The 20,727-nt window shown below is 38.8% G+C and overlaps 1 protein-coding gene across 2 annotated transcripts in view; it reads right to left on the bottom strand.

The window, feature by feature from the left end:
* The window catches only part of TRPC6 (transient receptor potential cation channel subfamily C member 6), a 124,626-nt gene that overhangs the window by 13,726 nt on the left and 90,173 nt on the right, over positions 1-20,727 (bottom strand). For both annotated transcript variants that reach the window (XM_089512775.1, XM_089512776.1), the window contains exons 5-9: positions 12,440-12,656; positions 9,337-9,570; positions 6,123-6,387; positions 4,831-5,026; positions 3,613-3,816 (exon numbers count right to left, since the gene is read on the bottom strand). In XM_089512775.1, the coding sequence (XP_089368901.1) occupies positions 3,613-3,816; positions 4,831-5,026; positions 6,123-6,387; positions 9,337-9,570; positions 12,440-12,656 (1,116 nt within the window). The remainder of the gene's footprint in view (positions 1-3,612; positions 3,817-4,830; positions 5,027-6,122; positions 6,388-9,336; positions 9,571-12,439; positions 12,657-20,727) is intronic.

Here is a 20,727-nt window from a genome sequence, read left to right as displayed (position 1 = left end):
TTAAGATCTTTGTAGTGTAGTTTTAAAATCCTTGCAATCATGGAATATTTTCCATTGGTTACCTCTTTTCAGAACACACTGATAACAATTATTTACGTAAGTAGTTATTTGCACAGGTAAATCCTGTGCACAGAATAATGTCTTTAGGCTTGTTTGTGATAATCATTTTTTAAAAAACAAGCCCTGGGAATGCTTATACCTATATGACCACTTGGTGGCAGAATGCACTCATTTCCCAACTACTTTTGATTCTCTCAACAGGGTTTGGATGCTGACTGGAAGCAATGTATCAGGAGTAATATAGTTCACTGGCAACTCTCTGGGATGACAGGTAAGTAGTAGCCATTCATTTTACCCACAGGAATGAACCAAATTAAATCAGCTGGTAAGAGTTCACTGTGAAGATGAAGAACTATTCAAATGGAGCTCTTTATACAAACACATTCTCATTCCTATCTGCTGGCTTTAAGTTTTACCCCTGAAGCTGGAAAAGACAGCAGAGAAAACACTCTCACACTCCATGCTTTTCTTTCAACCTTCATCTCACCCCATTTCTACAACAATATCACTGGCCAAAGACTGATTCCATTATCGCACAGCCTCCAACCAGACCTGTTTATAGTTTCCCACTGTACGCATCACTTCCAGATATGAAATAACCAATACAAACACTGCTATGAGGCATGATATTCTAAATGGCCAATTTTGACTTTCTTAGTCAATACTGCTGTCCTGCTGATGTAGAAAATTACTTTGAGCCTTCTTTATGTCTGATTCTATCTGATTTTATTTTCCAACATGGGAAATCACTGGCAGCTGCACACACAAGCTGTTGCTCAGGTTAGTAGGGAAGGGATGCCAAATGCTCATCAGGATGAATAGCTGAATACCTAGCCAAATGCAGAGCTCTGTCAGCACTACATTATTCTCACTCGAATGCACATTCCAATTCAAAACAGGCAGGGCAAGACAAATCATATGAAATTCATGAAGCCCTATCAGACTCATGCTACTAGAGCAGAAGTGATGACAGATCAGATTTCACTATTAGTCTTTGTTCCCAGTCCTTCACTTGGTAGTTGCTAACTGCCTTCAAGTCAACCTCAGCTCATGGCAACCCTGTGAACCTCCAAGATATGCCATCTGCAACAGCTCTACTCAAAAAGGACCGATTTACATTAATGCTGTGGCTGTCATAAATTACAAGATGATTCAGTGCTGGGTCTGAAGACTAATAGAGTTGTGGCTCTTTTGTGTCCACAGCTTTGGCCAGCACATTCACTGTGAAAACCAGTACAACTCTTTTCCTCTTCTCTGATGGAGTTCTGGTGCCAAAGAGGGGCCAGCCAAAGATGTGGATCTGGGAAAGAGGTTCTGTAGTCAGATCTCCACCACCATCACCTTTTTCTCAGTCTTGGACTCAGGGCAGCTTACAAAAGTTAAAACAGAAACAGCCATTTTTTTTCCTTATACAAAAGTTAAAAATATAATTAAACTAACAATAAAATTGCCAGTGGTTAAAAGTGATCCATTAAAAAGAACAGCAAATACAAACATAACACATGAAAGATCCTTCCCTCCACTCCCCAGAGTAGTTAGCCCTCAAATGCCTGTCGAAACAAAAAACTTTTCTGTTGTGTATAAAAGGGCATAGTGGTTTGAGTGTTGGACTATGACTCTGGAGACCAGGGTTTGATTCCCTGATCTGCAAACCCACTGGATGATCTTGGGCAAGTCACATGCTCTCATCCTCAAGAGAAGGCAGTGGCAATGCTTCTGTGAACAAATCATGTGAAGAAAACCCCAAAACCTTTATGACTTGAAGGCACATAAAATACACACACACACACACACACACACAGAGAGAGAGAGAGAGAGAGCAAAAAAGATGCCAGTCATTGGGCAATAGCAGAAATTCCTGTTATTACCCAATGACATGTCCATTGACCAGGCAGGCCCAGCTCCACCAGGGCTAGCCTGAAGAACAAGCGGCCTCCTCCCTCCAGTCCATCTGCCTTGGTCCAGGCATCAGAGGGAGAAAAGAATGCTGGTCCTGATCCCCTCCCCCCCTCACCGTTCCCTTCTCCTTTTGTGTCGTGTCTTTTTAGATTGTAAGCCTGAGGGCAGGGAACCGTCTATTATCCCCTCTGTTGTAAGCCGTCCAGATTCCCAGTGATTGGGCGGCATATAAATAAATCCTATTATTATTATTATTACAGTTTACGCATGGGGCACAAATAGGAGAAGCATGCAGGGGTGTGATAATCTTCCCTCTCATTGTGCTTTTAGTACAATTTAATCACGTTTTAATGATGCTTGCCTCCCGTGTGAAAAAGTTCTGACATTACAGATCTGGTTCAACTCAAGCATGCCCCCTGCAGTGAATGCTATACCTTCCACTTGGATGTCACTCAGCAGTAACCATACATGCATACTACCACTGATGAAGATTCTACATTGCCACAAAGGTACTTCCTGGTGAACAGAATTCACATGGCAACCAGTGGCATTACTAAGGTTGATGTGACCTGGTTCAGTAACTCATGGTGACCCTCATTCCACCTCACTGACCTCCTCCCATACCACATCATACAGTTTCTTTAGTAATGTACAGTGGACCCTTGTTATATGCTGGAGTTTGGTTCCAAGATTTCCCATGTATAACAAAATCCATGGATGCTCAAGTCCCATTAAATATAATGACATAGCAAAATGGTGTCCCTTATAAAAAAATGGAAAATCAAGGTTTGACAAATGAAATTTATACTTTTTTTGAACATTTTCAAACCATGTGCTTGAATCCGTTTATAAAAGATCCATGTATAAGAAGGGCCGACTGTATTTTATACTAATGTTACTCACAAATTGTAATGCTGATATGTCACTGAATGTAATGGCAATAGTTGTGACAACTATTAGCAAAATTAAAATTATACCATTAAATTACAATATCGTATGCACAGCATAAATGTATTTACATATACATAGTTTAATGTACTTAAAGTGAGAATTTGGTAAAATGTGATGTTTTTAAAGAAATTTTTAAAAGAATAAAAATATTTTTAATTAACTTCTTTTAAAAAATTAAAAACTATTTTTTAAAAAATACCTGGGGCCTCTCCTGTCTTTCCCACTGAGCTTTGTCCCACTCACACCATCTCTTCAGCATTTTAAAGGGACACAGACAAATGCTCTTTTTCTGCCCAAAGGCAGATGTTTGGGGAGTATCATCGCCATTAGCATGTCAACTAGTATGGTCTGCACCTCCCACAGTCCACTAGGGATGCCCCTGACTGCAACTGAACCAACACAATTTCTAAACCTCATGAGAGTAAGAAAAATGAATTATACTTTCCACGAGGCTCTTGCCAAAAGAAAACTCAGCTGGTGTTCTTCAACATGTATACATTCAGCTCCTACCATCCTATTGATACTTTAGGCCATTTCTAAGTGAAATCCAAACGAAAGCGACCATTACACTCAGCAGTGTAAGGCTGTCACTGATTTCCCGACCCCATCTTGCACTGATTTCCCCTACCTCACCCTAAATCAAGCATCATATACTTTTATTTACAATTTAAATACATTTTTGTGTATTTATAATGGAGTTACCTGATTCATCTCAGCATCTTCCTGAAAACCCTTTTTATGGCACATTAATAATTTATATATTAATTTCTTTATTCTGAGTGAGAGGTAAAGCAGAGATTTAGGGCTAGGCACTAAATTGAAAGGTACTGGGAGTGTTCTGCCCTCCTCAAAATAGGAGAACCATAGTTTTGCTCTTGCAAATTTCCATTCCACATCAGCATCATCCTGGAAGAAAAAGACAAAGGTCAGTGATAACATGAAATGGTAGAACCATGCAAGAATCTACGACCACAGAATCACAGAGCGGGAAGGGACCTCACATATATCTAGCTCAGCCACCTCTCAATCCAGGCAACCAACTATTAGAGCATTCTTGATAACCAGACATCTAGCTTCTTTTCTTATTATTTAAACCCATAAGTTCAAGAAGAGCTGAAATGTTCGGTTTAAATATTAATTTGTTTATACCTAATATTAGAACTTGAGCCATTAATATGTTGTCATTGGGTGGGACAGAATTTAGTTCAATGTGTTAATTCTTAAATAATTTATTAATTGAATTGTTACTTTTGAAGACACAGTGGGAATTGTATGCTAAGATGTCAATGTTGCCCCCTAGTGGACACATTTAAAACTGGTTCCTTCAAATGTAGTACAGTATTCTTTTAAGTTTTAAACTGCTATCCTCAACCTGGCACTTTCCAGATTCCTTGGGCTGCATCTGCACTGCAGAAATAATGCAGTTTGACGCCGCTTTAACTTGTATGACTCAATGCTATGGGATCCTTGGATTTGTAGTTTGTTGTGGCACCACAGCTCTCTGACAGAGAAGGCTAAATATCTCACAAAACTATCAATCCCAGGATTCCATATCAGTTGGAATTCAGCCATTACAGTTTAAGCAGTGTCAAACTGCATTAATTCTGCAGTGCAGACTGGGTCTTGTACTACAAATCCCACAATCTTTGCAAAACTGTGGGTGTGGAGATGGGGTACAGGTCCCATTTTAACATTGCTTGTTGAGGGACAAGGCAGGTTAGAAGATAACCCATATGAAGATAACCATATGAACCATATAAAGCCAAGGTTAGAAGATAATCATATGACTGAGAATTGAGATGGATTTTGGGAACCAAAAAGTAAATGGCAAACAGGGCAAGAAAAATTGCAAAAGCTAAGCAAACATCAACACAAAACGTATAAAATAAAGATAGCAAAATATAATAAACAGATTTTTACCTCAATCTCCTGGAAAGAGCTGTTGATCATTGCAATAAGCATATTCAACAGAACAATAACCATGGTGACATTGTAAACACCATAGAGGACATAGCCAATGTTTTCAATAAATTTGTGCTTATAATTGATGACAACTGATTTTACTTCTGAGAGTCCGAATATTGCCCAGAACAATGTCTTGAAGCTTTCTTCTACTCTGAAAGAAAAATATCCACATGGGATGAATAAAAAGTATGATAAAAGAGCTATACAATTGAATGTGTCAATATCAAGCTTCCTCTGGATTGATTCATGGTGAGGTAAAATCTGGTATGTCATGTTAACATTTAAAAATGTCAGCAATTTTGCATGTTCAAGAAGGTCATATCAAATTCTGATTTTGTGTAAAAACCACTGGAGAAAATTTGTAGCATTTTGCAACAGATTTCTTAACGAAGGCATGGAGTTAGGAATTGTGTCAGTCCCATAACATAATACCATTCAGGGTCAGTAACAATGTTTTCAAAAATGTTGACATGTTTATGGTAAACTATTAATGGTTGGTTTTTCTGGCCCCTTTAAAATGTTTTGCCTTTTATTATACTAATATGGAGTTAAAACTTATCTGTAACTGGCTCAACTTGTTTGCCTGTATACGTCCAAATCCTCTCAGCTATCCCTCACTTTACCTTTCATCTTGGATTGGAGATGAAAAAGCATGGAAGACTGACTGGCTCTCTGAGAAAGAACATTTTGCTTTTTTAATATTAATACAAAGTGTTCGATACACACGTACAAACAAGGAATTAACTGTGCAGTCAAATTAGCTTTATGCTAGCATATATAAATAAGAGCTGTTAACCTTTTCATTTCTGTAACGTAAAGAATACAAACAGGGCCACAAAGGTGTTCTTGTGGCAGTTTAGGGCTGTTATAGTTGTTTGCATGCAATGATAGCTCAACCTCTTGTCCCAGACCTGATAGTCTAATTAGTATAGACTTTCAGAGAATCCTCCTACCATGATTGTAATGAGCAAACTAAAGAAAAATACCAATTACTGCTGCATCCATTCATGTAGAAGTACCTCTAGAATTACTTTAGACTAAATTTGCTTGATATTTGAATGCATCACTACTACCAGCAATCAGAAAATATTACTGGGAAATCAATTCTACATCATGGCTACGCAGATGATGGGGAGGGATATTTACATTCTCCTCATCGTAAATCAATTGTACAATAGCTATTAGGCACAATCCAACTGAGTGCTTTCCAATAAAACCATCTACACATTTCAGCAACATTAACTTACGTAGTGAATGCTTCATTTTGTTTTGCTCCCAGGTAGTAAGAGTACAGATTAAACATTCCTATCATGAAGGCCACAAAAACCATGATAAATATGACCATGAACTTGAAAATGTCTTTCACAGTTCTACCAAGTGATATCTGCAGGGGTCCAAAGCTTTCATTGGCTGGCAGAATGTATGCGATTCTTGAGAAACTTAAAACCACAGCTATTGCATACAGGCCTTCAGATATTATTTGAGGGTCAGATGGATCCCAGTCTATTCTTGCTGGAAAAAAAAATACAAGAGTTTTGGTTTTAACATTTTTGAAATATAGACCCCATATTTACCTGACCAAATACTAAGGCATACCATTCAATTGTCCTAATTTGGAAGGGACATCCCAGTTAATCCTCTCCTGTCTTACTGTTATTAAAAAGTCACAAGTGGTTGTTTTGCATAGAAATTGGCATTTTCTGTGCAGGAAACAGCTTTTTTTGTGTGGAAAATATTTCAGTGCAGAAATATTAATTTCTGTTCAGAAAATGTTATAATTGGGGATTTATTCTGCATACAATTCACAGACAGTTGACTTTCATAGAAAACAGCATTTTCTGTGTAGAAATTAATATTTCTGCACTGAAACAATATTTTCCATGCAAAGAGGATCCTGATTGCGGTGCAAAACAACCTGGCGAAACATCAGGAAGAAACTCTTCTAAAACATAGCCTGAAAAACCCACACAAAACCATGGGAAGATTCTTATCAGTACAGGATTCTTCTTGTCACAGTTTCTCAATACTAAAAAACAACATGTTTTTCAATCTTTTTTTAAAAAAATTTTTAACATTCTTTCCATCCCTATATAACAGTAAAATCCTTGCTCATTCCATCTGCTCTTGCTATAGCTATTTTTGGATCAGCTGCAGCTTGTGTTAATAGTTTTAAAGAGTGTTGCTCATTTTCTGGTTAATAGTTGCTGGATTTTAATGCTCAATGATGTTTCATTAAAAGTGTTTTAATTTAATTTTATTATTATATAGGTATATGCTTTTGCTTTAGCACTGAATAACAGAAAAAGGCATCATGATTTTAAACCAATTACCCATTTCCCCATGTGCAATAAAGGAGGCACTGCTGTTTAAAAACTGTTCATATAATAAGGATGGAGAAGAGAGAGAGAGATTCAGGTGTTACTGTAGTATCTCCAGATTACTGAAAACCTCTTTATTTCATCCAGAGAAGCTGGATGATATACAAAAAGTTTGCATACCTTCTTATTTATATATTTATTTGCTTTATATCTCAATTTATCTCATGTCTTAAGAACAATTTGCAGCAAGAGATGAGGAAGGATGGCTTTGAAGGCCCACAGATTATTCCCCTTCCTCCCATTTAAAGCAATGGGAGCCTGACTTTTATTTCAACTGATAACCCTTTCCTCTGGCTAAACTTTTCTCCAGGGTATTCCTTTGATACAAATGCTTACAGAGATTTCTATGTCACTACAGAATGGTCTTCTTAACCTGAAATTCAAGCAGAACTATCTGTTTCTTCAGATCTTGGAAAGTTACTTTTTAAAAGTAATTTATTCCGGTTGTTTATTATTGTACAATGTTTGAAAAGTAGCCTGTCACTATTGCTCATTCTGATTTGGAGAGGAAAGTAACTTATTACATTACTTACAGCTCTACTTGCTATTTTCCTATTGCTTCCCACTACTGTTGGAGAGGGGAAAAAATCCTCTGGACTGATAAGAGAATGGCAAACAAATTGAGAATCAAAGAGCTGGAAGAGACCACAAGGGCCATCCAGTCCAACCCACTGCCATGAAGGAATATACACAATCAAAACACTCCCCAAAAAATGGCCATCCAGCTTCTGGTGAAAATCCTGCAAAGAAGGAGACTCCACCACACTCGGAGGCAGCATAATTCCCCTTGATGTGCCCTTTAAAAACAATTTTTGCAAGCAACTAGAAACTACTACACATTACATAAACAAAATAACATTTCTTTTGCATGTTACATTACTTTTGAAGAGGGACATTTTGCCATGTATGATGCACCAAAGTAACTAGTTACAGTTAACTACACTGCTTGCAATTTGTTACTTCTCAGGTCTGATCTATGGTAAGGTTGTACAAATGTTTTCAGTTCCGTGGAACTAGAACAGCCTCTCCCCAAATAGTGCTTTTCAAAATTGATGGACTACAAATTTGGAATGCCCTTCTGTGAGAAGCAAGGCTGGCCCTCTCTGTGCTTGCCTTTCTTCAGCAAGAAAAAATGGTTTTATTCAGGCAGGCTTTGAATGTATGATGATGTGATGGCTTTTATATGGAGTGTTAGTTATATGGGGTGGGTATTGTGGTTTTAGTGTGGTTTTAATGTTTGTAATTTTATATTGGTTTTAGCTGATGTTGCTAGAATTTTTATTTGTGAGCTGCCTTGGGTCCCTTTCTGGGAGAAAGGCAGCATAGAAACCAGATAAATAAATAAATTCCCACCATCACCAGCCAATACAGGGAAGGCCATACTAGCATGGGGTATATTATCTGTAGTCTCACACATCTGGAGGAAGCAGAAAAAGAGAACATAAGTATATTCTACTAATTTAAAAAAAAGAATTGCAGGAAAAGAAGTCTAGCCAGAGCAAAGAGCTGCCAAGGGAAAGAAGGGGTAGGGCCCCTATTCCTTTAATAGTTGTGCAGAAGAGGGAGTTTCAGCAGGTGTTGCTTAGAAGAATTTTAACCCACTAGCAGGTGTTGCTTAGAAGACAAGAAACTCCTGCGAAAAATTCCCTTTTCTGTTGTTGTTAACTGCCTTCAGGTAGACCTCGACTCATGTTGACCCTGTGAATGATACATCTCCAAGAGATCCTATCCTCCACCGCTGGCCTCCTTGACCGAGTCCATCCATCTGGTATGTGGTCTTCCTCTTTCCCCACTGCCCTCTTCAACACAACTATTAAAGGTACAGGAGCCCTGTTCCTTGTTTCACCTGGCAATCCTAGCCAAATTCACTTCCATTAGGAGTGAAAGAACATTATAAGCACCCGAAGGAAACATTTTACATTGCATGGGTTTTAATATATAAATAATCAAAAATCCATATAGAATGTAAATCAGGAAAACAAACCCACCTTGCATTTCATTTATATAGACTAACTCGTTGAAACTAATTAAACTAGCATAATTCTTAGGTCTACAAAACAGAACTCTCCATATACAGACTCACCCAAAGTGTAGTATTTTATGTTTGGCTGCAACGTTGCACTTGATAAGTTTGTCAAGTCTGTATCAGCATCAACAATGTTCTGAGCTCTGGAAGCATGCCAAAAGGCCATAAACCTTGCAATGAATGAAGCTGCAAAAATAGCTAGCATACCGAAATCTAGCATATTCCACAACTCAAACAGGTATTCCTTGGGACCTTGAGACCAAATTTCTTTACATTCAGACCATATCATACCTGAAGTAAGGAAGGAGAGATCATACACGATAGATTTCAACTTTATACCCTTTTGTTAGGTACATGAAGACATTTTCATTCCAACAGGCTTTTAGGAGTAAACATTTTTTTAAAAAACAGGCTTTTGAGAGGGTACAGTATTGTTTAAAGTTGAACCATTTTAAACTGCTTTTTATGCTTTTTAAAGGCTTGTTTTAGATTATTTCAATGTTGTTAATAGCTTAATTCTGTTTTACTGTTGACATTTTGCATATTTTAACTATATTGCAGTCATTTTAGTTTATGTTCCCTTGAGTCTCAATCTTGGAGAAAAAAGAAGGTATGAATAATGATGACGATGATCATAACAAGAAGAGATCTTGTAGCACCTTTGAGACTAACTGAAAGAAAGAAGTTGGCAGCATGAGCTTTCAGAGACTTGAGCTTACTTCCTAACATGCATCTGAGGAAGTAAGCTCAAGTTTACAAAAGCTCATGCTACTAACTACCAGTCCATGTTCTGAAACCTAACCATCAACTGCACCATTTTGTTTGCACTGCCAGGCCTGGAAGCCAAGCATTGCTGTGGATGATTGAGTTGAACTGAACTCAGTGATAACATGTGAAGAGAAAGAGAGGGATACATCAATGAAAATTGGAAAGGGAAGCTTTGAAGAATCCGCTTCAAGTTCTTCTAATATTTTATTATTCATGAACTGTGTTTTTTTTTGGTAGAGCTCTTTTAAACCTAATATTTACTTTATTATTGATCACCCTGAAACTCCCTGCCATGACCTTCTTTAAAAAAAAAACCCTGTTTGTTATGGTTTGCTATACAGTAAGCGAACAGTGGCAGTTCCATATCATTCTATTCCAGGAGATAGAGGCTATGCAGACCAGCAACTTTGGCTGGCCTGGGGGCAGAGTCAGGGCATGGTGACTAAACTCCCCGACACTGCCTTCAGGCTGGTGTGACACCACAAGCAACACCACATGGTGTGCGGCATCACAGCACTCTTCTGGGGCTGCATTTAGGTGAAGCACCACCGAAGGAGCATCATAAAGCTGTGGCACCAGTAGCAGTGATGCCAGTGGCTACAACGCCAGATCAGGGCCACAGGATGCAGCTGCCGTGGCCCTGATGTGGTGAAGACGGAGGCAGCTTGCAGGCCACCCCTTCAGGGACAGTCTGCACAGACTCTTAGTCTGAACTTTAAAGATCTCTAAAGATGCATCTGCACTGCAGAAATTCTCCAGGATGATTCCACTTTAACTGCCATGGTTCAGTGCTATAGAATCCTCGGATCTGTAGTTTGTTGTGGCACCAGAGCTCTTGGACAGAAACTACAATTCCAAGAATTCCATAACATTGAGCCATGGTCCTTAAAGTGGAGTCAACTTGGATTCTTTCTACAGTGTGGATGAAGCCTAAGCGAGTATAGGTATTACCCTATACTCAAGTTGGGAGGGTTCATCCCCTTTCTGGTTGGAAAGAGCCACTAGCTGCCACTGAGGATAAGGAAAGGAGCTAATGAGGAAGGGGAAAATGGGAGATGAAGTATAGCAGCCTTACTTTCTTCTGCGCTGTATATGTATATGCCTTCAAGTCGCTTGTCAACTTATGACAGCCCTATGAATATCATAGTTTTCTTAGGCAAAAAATACTCATAGGTGGTTTTGTCAGTTCCTTCTTTTGTAATATAGCCCACATCACCCAGTATTTATTGGTGGTTTCCCATGTAAGTACTAACCAGGGCTGACCCTGCTTAGATTCCAAGATAAGATTAAATTTACCTCCATGGTAAATGTTAAAAGTACAGCACCAATCTCTGGTTTGCCATGTAGCAACCTAACTATGCATTTTAGTTCTGTTCATTTCAGATGAATGAATATGTGTCATAACAAAGTTTTATGTCTGTGATTATTTCATATCTTTTATAATGTATTATATTTTACAGTCTTCACTCATTTCTTTTCATTTCATACAGATCTTGTTTCATTTAATTTTTATTACATTTTGTATTAAGCTCCTACAGTACAACATTTAATTATCTGGAAAGGTATCTCTTACTAAGTCAACTTTCTCTGATGTTGCATATTAGTATCCTCCAGTACTCTGAGAAGATTTTAATATGCTCATTAGTGTTGTGTTATTTATCTTGCCTGTAACAGACAGCTCTCTTTTTTAAAACAAAAATTATCAGCTAAAAAAATTCTAATTCTTATTTTGATACGTAGCCTGAAATGAAATAATGTTGGTTCCACTTGATGTGTGTTATTAATTCATCATCTGGATACTTTGAAAATAATACTTTTTTCACATAAGGCTCTGGAGGGGAAGGAAGATGTACTACCTTCTATATCTATATCGAGAGTAATACATGTAGACATTGAAACTTGAACTCTTTTTTCTAAGCTTCTGAAATGTAAATTACAACTGAATTAATAACAACATGTCACTTGAAAGAGACAGGATGTTTTAAGATGTGGCTGTCAAATGTTTAAATTAGGGCTGAATTGTGTATTCAATGTTCAAATCAGTGGCAGCTGTGTTGGGGAATCAGGTTAATTTGTATAGGATCCAATTGAGAAAGCATTTATTGCTGTGAACAGTAGATCATCTGATATAATCAAGCATTCTGAACAATGTCCTCCTTTGGTGCTTTAACACATAACTGTATGAGTGGACAAAACCCCACTAAGAGGAAAAAAGTTATGCTCATTTTGCAGACCCAATTTTCACATTAGATATGCAGAAATGAATGAGAAATTGGAGACGGAAATCTTTCACTTTGTATCTCATGTGTTGCCATTACAAAATTAATCTGTCTCTAAGAGATGCATTCATGTGCTCGGGTTATAAAACATAATTTAGAGGAAAGGGTTTTACCTATTACCCACGAGATAATAAGCAGCTCCATCCACGAGAAGCATGATGTTTTCATCCTGAACAGCTGCTTTCCACCATCTACATTGGTTTCATTAGGCTTCAGCTTGGTGCCATCAAACCTATCTGCTGCATTCATGACCAATAGCCCAAGAAAAATGGTAAAAGAGGCTGCATGTGCCACAAACTTCATGAAGGGTCCACGCATTATCCTACCCAACTGCAAAAAATTAAAATTAAATTTGCATCACATTCTTGCAAGGCACATATGTGATAAAGTAGCAGCTAGCAAAAAGAACCAACAGCCAGATATCTTGCATAAACAGGAAGAGGTGCAGTGTGTAAAACAATTACCTCCTGATGCAAATTTTAATTACCCTTTTACAGTTTTTTAGACCTATGTACTATCTGTGTGCCATTCAAACCACTCAGGTACTTAAGGATTACCAGAGCCAGGGGGGGAAATCTTTTTCTGACTATAGCTCCCAGAATCCAGTGGCTTTGTGGCTGGAGAATTCTAGGAACTGTGGTGTAAAATGTAACTTCTTCAAGCTCTGATAGTTACAGGCTGAATAGGAGACTAGAAAGTGGCAATGCTACGTTTTCCCAGAGACACAGAAATGGCTGCTTATTTAATTAAAGTATTTCTGTATTCCACTTCCAGACAAAGACTCTCAAGGTGGTTTACAGAATAAGATGTTAAAGCAAAACATGTTAAGGAGATGATAAAAAGTCTGAGCTACAATTAACAAAGCTGAACTTCAAAACAGCTACTGCAGTAAATTGGGGGGGGGGGGGGACACAGTATAAAATATGTGTCTCCATTCAGTTAAAGGCAGCATGGGAATACTAGATCTTTAAGGCTCATTTACAAACAGATACATGTGCATTCTCAAGAAGGGCATTCCACATGGAGGGGACACCACATAAAAGACCCACTGAATCTGGCCGCACCCATCTCCCTCCATAGCTATGTCCAGACAAAATTCTTCGGTGTGTTCTATGAGATCATCCTATATAAATATAGAAAACCTGAATTCATCTTTTGTCAGCTGGGACTGTATGTAAATACCCGGATACCTACAGAGCTTCAAAAATAGTACAAATCCCAGAATTCCCCAGAGGATGGTATGTGTGTGCTAAGGTTTCATAATACTAGTATTATGGATGAGTATTATTAGTACTATGGATGGCATGAGTAGGTGACTCACAGCTCTTCCACACTGCAGAAACAAAGCAATTTGACACCACATTAACTGTCATGGCTCCATCCTGTGGAATTATGGGATCTGTAATTTGGAGAGATATTCAACCTGGTCTGTCAGACAGGTCTGGTGCCTCACCAAACTACAAATCCCTGGATTATATAAGATAAGAATCGTGACAGTTAAAGTGGTGTCAAACTGCTTTATTTCTGCAGTGTGGGTACATCATTAATGAATGAAATATTAACTTCAAAACCCCAATATTTTTCTAGCAACCTACACTGCTCACCTTCCTATTCCATATGAAATGTACTCACACAGCACACAAATCCTGAAATGTTAAAAAAAAATCAATTTATACAAGCCAGTAGACATATAGGAATAATAATACACAACTATACAAGAAGGTATTTTTGGTTTACTTTCATAAGAACCTTAAAGGTGTTCTTATTCCAGTCTGCATTTGGAAAATGTTATGGAGCTTTGTTTTACAAAATATTTATCAGTTGCTCTCACTTTTACTGTTAGGTTAATCCTAATGTTTTAATACTGTTTGCATAATCTGAAGTTTTATGATATTATAGTTCTAGTTTTCTTTTATATACATAAAACAGCACTGTGAGAGTACAAACCAGGGTGGAAATCACAAATGGGGTTGGCCTGTAACTCTCAGTATTTTTCATCATTCACTAATATAGCTAGGAATGCTGTGAGTTGAAGTTTAACTACATCCCATCATGGTGTGGACCTTATTACAGCCAGCTGCTCGCTTGTAGGCTTCCTAAGCACAACATCTGGGCAGCGTTACTGTCCTGAATTTCATGGGTGCTTGCTTCAGGTTTGAATATTCTGCAGCCTGTCCTCTTGGTTTAGGCTCAGACTAACAGAAAGAGTGCATCTCCCTACATGAGCCTACTCAAGTCTTAAGGTTCTGGATTATGTCTTCCATCATTGTCACAGGCCTGTCTGGTGAGGACACAGGACAAGGCTTTCTCAGTAGCTGCTCCCAGGCTGTGGAATTCCCTCCAACAGAAAGCTAACCTAGCCCCTGCTCTGCTCTCCTTCCATCTGCAGGTACAAACCTTTCAAAGTGCTGCATATGATCTTTAAAGACCTACACAGCTATGCTCCAGGTTATTTGAAGAACCTTACTTTCCCTTACAAATTAGCCTCTGAGATCTGCTGAGGAAGGCCTTATCTCTGTGGGAGACTGGTGAGAACGCAAAAGAGAGTCTTCTCAGTGGCTATCTCCAGGTTATGGAACTCCCTTCCCATAAAAGTTACATAGGCCCCACACAGACAGGCCAAAATAAAGCTGCTTTGAGTCACTTTGGAGGTATGCTGTTTAAATGATGCATGAGTACTAAATGTCCGGAAGTTACCCCAAAGCTGCACTCCAGTCCTTAGGACTGGATCGTGGCTTTGGCACAGCTTACGGCCTCTTCGGACCATAGATACCTCCCCCACTTTTTTGTTCCAGACAAGCAAAGACTTTTCTCACAGACATTTGATGAGTGATTATATAAAGTCCATCTTACACAACATGCTGGATATTACTAATCACTGTGCAGGTGTGTGTGTATGTTGATATTTGTTTTAACCTGGTTTTCCTGATTGTTTAATTGTTCAGTTTTGTATTTTGTGGATTTTAAACAATGTTTTTTAATTGTTGTAAGCCACTTTGGGCCGTAGTCTGGCAAGAAGGAGGGATATAAATAAATATAATAAACAGGCATATGGTAATTAACTGTAGACAAGAATTAGTAGAATGGTTTAAGTATATATGCTACACTTTATTGTTATACTGTTATATGTTTTTATACGGTTTTAAATTATTGGTATTACAATATGATACCTAATCTTTTCTTTCATTTATTAAGGCTTTTAACTGTATCCTGTTTTAACCTTGTTGCTAAGTTTCCTTGGATCCCTACTTAGGAGAAAGGCAGGATATCAATAAAAGTATAGTGTCTAGATCAAGGGGCGTACTGTATATACTCGTGTACAAATCGACCTCATTTATAAGTTGAAGGAAGGCTTCAGGGTCAAAATGATGGATTTTTATATGACCCTTGGATAAGTCGGAGGTAAATTTACAGCGCTTTATAAATAAAGGTTAATAATAACAACAACAATAATAATTATAATAATAATAAAACTTAAGGGGCTATAACAAAGGATGGAAAGGGGAAAATATCACTTCTGTCCCTACTTCTCCTTATCTGGACCTCCCAAGTGCTGGAGGAGAGGTTTTAATATTGGATTGAGAAGAGAAGGAAGTGGAAGGAAATGGGGTGTTTCTTTGATGGGAAAAGAAGGCTTGCAAATTGGATTGGGAACTAAGGCAAGTGGTGTTAAATTGGGAGTTGCTTCCATGGGAAGAGAAGCCTTGCAGATCAAACTGGGAAGTAAAGCAAGTGGTGTTAAATGAGGAGTTTATTCCATGGGAAGAGAAGCCTTGCAGATTGGACTGGGAAAGGAAGGAAATGGTGTTAAATGAGGAAGAGAAGCCTTGCAAATCGGACTATGAACCTCTTTCACACACAAACACACACACAGAGAGAGAAACACATGCCTCAAGGCACCAAGCGTGGGGCATCAGGCTTGCTTGTTTCAGGACTTTTCTAAGTAGTCTTAATGTACTGACCTGTATATAAGTCAACTCAGAATTTTAGGGTAAATTTTGGGGCACACCTTTCTCTACTTATAGTCGAGTATATATGCTAATAGTGCCTCACCTGGAATACTGTGTCCATTTCTGGGCACAACAGTTCAAAAAGGGTGTTGAAAACCTGGAGCATGTCCAGAGGAGGGCGACCAAAATGGTAAAGGGACTGGAAACCATGCCCTATGAGGAGACACTTAGGGAACTGGGGATGTTTAGCTTGGAGAAGAGATGGTTAAGAGATGATATAGCCCTGTTTAAGTATTTGAAGGGTTGTCATAATGAGGATGGAGCAAGCTTGTTTTCTGCAGCTCCAGAGACTAGGATATGGAGCAATGGATGCAAACTAAAGGAAAAGAGATTCCACCTCAACATTAGGAAGAACTTCCTGACAGTAAGGGCTGTTCGACAGTGGAACACACTCCCTTGGAGAATGGTGGAGTCTCCTTCTTTTGAGGTTTTTAAACAGAGGCTGGATGGCCATCTGTCGGGGATGCTTTGATTGAGATTTCCTGCATGGCAGGGGGTTGGACAGGATGGCCCTTGTGGTCTCTTCCAGCTCTATGATTCTATATAAATTACTTAAATTAATTGATTTTAATTTAATTAAAAAATATTGCTAGTAGCCTAGAAGTGTAGCCCAACAGACTCTGAAGACTGGATTATGGATCTCAGGGACCATTCTATTAATAATAGAATATTTATAAGTAATATTAATTTTCTTAGCCTACAATGCAGACTTACTCCATGTGCTAACATATAAGTAAGCAACCCAAAGTAAAGCTGGAAATTGAAGTTCTTGAATAAAGTGACTAACATTTAGTCTTAATTTCTAAAATTAAATTTCCAAGTTACTGTGTGAAGGGCACTATTAAGAATCTGAGTTGCTTTAAAAAAGATAATTACATGAGGAAATAATAGGAGGGTAGAGCAATATACTAATATTAGTATCTCAAAAGAAATTTAAATTATTTGTGAAACAGTAAGTGGCTGAAGCTAAAATTAGTAGATGAACACTGTCAAGGGTCAGAAAATCCAATTGATGGGCAGATTGGTCTCTGATAGCCCCATTAGAAGTAACTCCCTCAGTCTTATCCTCTGTTCAAAAGCTAAAGGAGACTCTGCCTTACTCAAAAGTACATTCCACTGAATTCCATTGAACTTACTCCCCAATATGTTTGTTTAGGCAGCCTTAAAATAGTTTTGCCTTCCTTTTTAAAAATTATCAGTTAGCCCTTTCAGTCACATAATGATCACTTTTCACAGTAAATCTTCTTGATACTGACAAGCTCCTTTTTAAAGCTTCCAAGGGGATGGTTAAAGACAGGAGTGATTAAAATACACTTTGAAAACAATATAAACAAAATACCTTGGCAGTGTTTTCTTCTCAAATTGATTATCTGCCTCTGCTCACATCCAGAGACAGAGGCATTGGTGCTAGAGAGGGGGGAGCAAGCAAATATAGATACAGTACTGGAAAGAAGGAGGAATATAAAAGAAAACCAACTGACTAACAGAATTAAGTGGCCACAGAATTGTAAGAATTTGAAGCAACACGGTATTGTGACATCTTCAAGGCTAAACAAATTTACTGTAGCAAGAGCTTTTAGAAGCGAGGTTCTAATTCACTCAGTATGTGGAGTGACCTGTGAGGCTGAATCTCAATTCTGGAGCCCTGGGTACAAGGAATGGGAATGTAAATCCTGTACTATTTTATCCTTGCATGCAAACACAACTATAATTTTCTCCCTGTTGTGGGAAAAGCAATATTTCTGTGTTCTCCCCATATTTGTGCATTCTTAAGTGTTCCTGAAGATTTTTCTGTGCACAAAAACCCATAGGTTTTCTGATGCAAAATCCACATTTCCTGCACAGGAAACCTATTTTCCATATAGAAAAATATGTAGGAAGTATCTGTTGTTGTACAAAAAAACCCATGTTTTTCCCTAGAAAAATCCTGTAGAACACTTCAAAATGCTTGTCTATAAGGAGAACACTGTAGAAAAGTCTTGCTGCTCAATTTATTTTTCCTGACACATTTCCCCAGCTGTTGGGAAACCCATTTTTCAGATGGGAAACAAGAGAAAATGCTTTCATTCCTACTCTGGAATTCTCTACAATGATATATAATGATGGCTATTAAAATGGACAATTTCAAAAGGGGATTAGACAAATTCATGTAAGATAAGGCTCTCAATAGATATTAGCCAACCCTCCTTATACAAGCCAGGGCATGTCTGAAGATCTGCAGATGGAGGATTTTCTCTTTCACCACCCTTGCAGGCATGAGACTCTTCTTAGTGGCTGCTCCCAGGCCCTTCGATGACAGCTCCAATTGGTCCCCTCCCTCTGGTCTTTCCACCGGCAGGTGAAGACATTCTTATTTAAGTAGGCCTTCTGAATTTTAATTATAGTGTTATAGTGTGTGTGTAATGGTGGCTCAGTGGTTGAGATACCACTGCAATTCAAGGCCCAAGCACCACGTGATGGAATGAGCTTCCGTTCCAGCTTCTGTCAACCTAGGAGTCTGAAAGCATGTACAAATGCAAGTAACTAGGAAAAGGTAAACAGCATTCTGTGCAGTCATGCTGGTCACATGATCACAGAGTTGTCTTTGACAACACTGGCTCTTTCGCATAGTAACGGAGATGAGAACTGTCACATACAGTCAGTCATGAGTAGACAATCTTGTCAAGGGAAAATGTTTACCTTTAGTGTGTGTGTAATGTGGTGTGTTGTATTTTTTTTAAAAAAAATATTTTAAAGAAACTATGGGCCTGAACAGATAAGCCAAAATAATGCTGCTTTGGGTCACTTTGGAGGTATGCTGTTTAAATGCTGCATATGTCCTTAAAGGCTGGAAGCAGCTAAGGAATGGAGCACAGCTTCTGGCCTCTTAAGATGTGTGTGTCATTTAAACAGCATACTTCCAAAGTGAGCTGAAGCAGCTTTATTTTGGCCTGTCTGTTCAGGCCATATGTTGTAAATGTGTTTTTAGTGTTTTTAGTAGTTTTAACCATGTTTTTAATAATAGTGATATTTAATTCTCCTTTAACTTTTGCAATCAATGCCAAAATCTGACCATATCTCTCCGCCTCTACTGCCAAGATCCTGGTCCATGCCCTAGTGGTCTCACGACTTGATTACTGTAACGTCCTCCTGACTGGGCTTCCTCTTTCTCACCTCCGTCCTTTAATCTCTGTCCAGCATTCAGCTGCACGCATTATCACATCCGCCCACCGCTCTGACCACATCTGTCCTGTGTTGGCATCCTTTCAATGGCTCCCACTCCCTTTCCGTATTCAGTACAAGCTCCTGCTGTCGACGTTTAAAGCCCTCCATCGGCTGGCCCCTCCTTACTTATCAGACCTTATTTCTCCTCACCTTCCCACTAGGGCCCTCCGTTCTGGTAGTCAAGGTCTGCTGTCCCAGCCCAGGATTTCCTCTGCCCCATCTCGGATTCGCCCCTTTTCACTTGCCACCCCTCACTCCTGGAACCTTCTTCCTCTGCGAGCAAGAGCCATCACTTCTTTAACCAGCTTCAAAACAGAGCTGAAGACCATCCTGTTCAGAGAAGCGTTCCCAGGCATTGCATAACTGTCACTTGCTATTTGATGTTCTTTTGTTGCCTGTTTTATTGAATCATTTCCTGTATTGCTATGTATTTTATATGTATTATCCTACTAGAGAGGCAGGCTAACTCCAACAGGCCTCCCTGGAGGAAGTTTACCCATCCATTAAGAAGCCAAGCCCTCCCTCCAGTCCATCTGCCTTGGTCCAGGCCTCGGAGGTAAAGAAGAACTGCTGGCCCTCATCCCCTTCCCCTCCACCACTCCCTTCTCCTTTTGTGTTGTGTCTTTTTAGATTGTAAGCCTGAGGGCAGGGAACCGCCTAATTAAAAGATTGTATGTACAGCGCTGTGTAAATTTACAGCGCTTTATAAATAAAGGGTAATAATAATAATACTGCCTTGGATCTCATTTTGGGATAAGGCAGAATACCAATGCAATTAATATAATGTATTGGCACTAGAGGCAGTATGCCTCTAAATACCAGTTTCTAGGGAGCATAAGTGGGAGGGTGTTGTTGCATTCACATCCTTGGTTGTGGAGTTCCTGGTTGGACATTGTAGGATCAGAATGCTGGACCAGGTTGGTTTTAAGTCAGATGCACTAGAATTCTTATGTTCTTCCATTGATGATCCTTTGTTAAACTTTATTTTAAAATAAAGACAATAAATATAGTAAGTGGTTTGCAGGACTGTGAGCAAACGTTGTGCTTATGTTCTCTTCCCTCCTTTTTTCCTTCCCTCTGCCTCATTTCTGTGGGGAGGATGTATTTCTTCTTTGAATCAAACCAATATTTATTGTGATATCCACATTATAAAACTGCAGTTTGAGAAAATATTTCACCATCGACCC

The sequence above is a fragment of the Sceloporus occidentalis genome, unplaced genomic scaffold, assembly GCF_023333645.1.
Source record: "Sceloporus occidentalis isolate IW3139 unplaced genomic scaffold, rSceOcc1.0.p SCAF_2, whole genome shotgun sequence".
NCBI lineage: Eukaryota > Metazoa > Chordata > Lepidosauria > Squamata > Phrynosomatidae > Sceloporus > Sceloporus occidentalis.
Note: the sequence above shows the minus strand (reverse complement) of the source record. Positions and strands in the feature narration are given on the sequence as shown.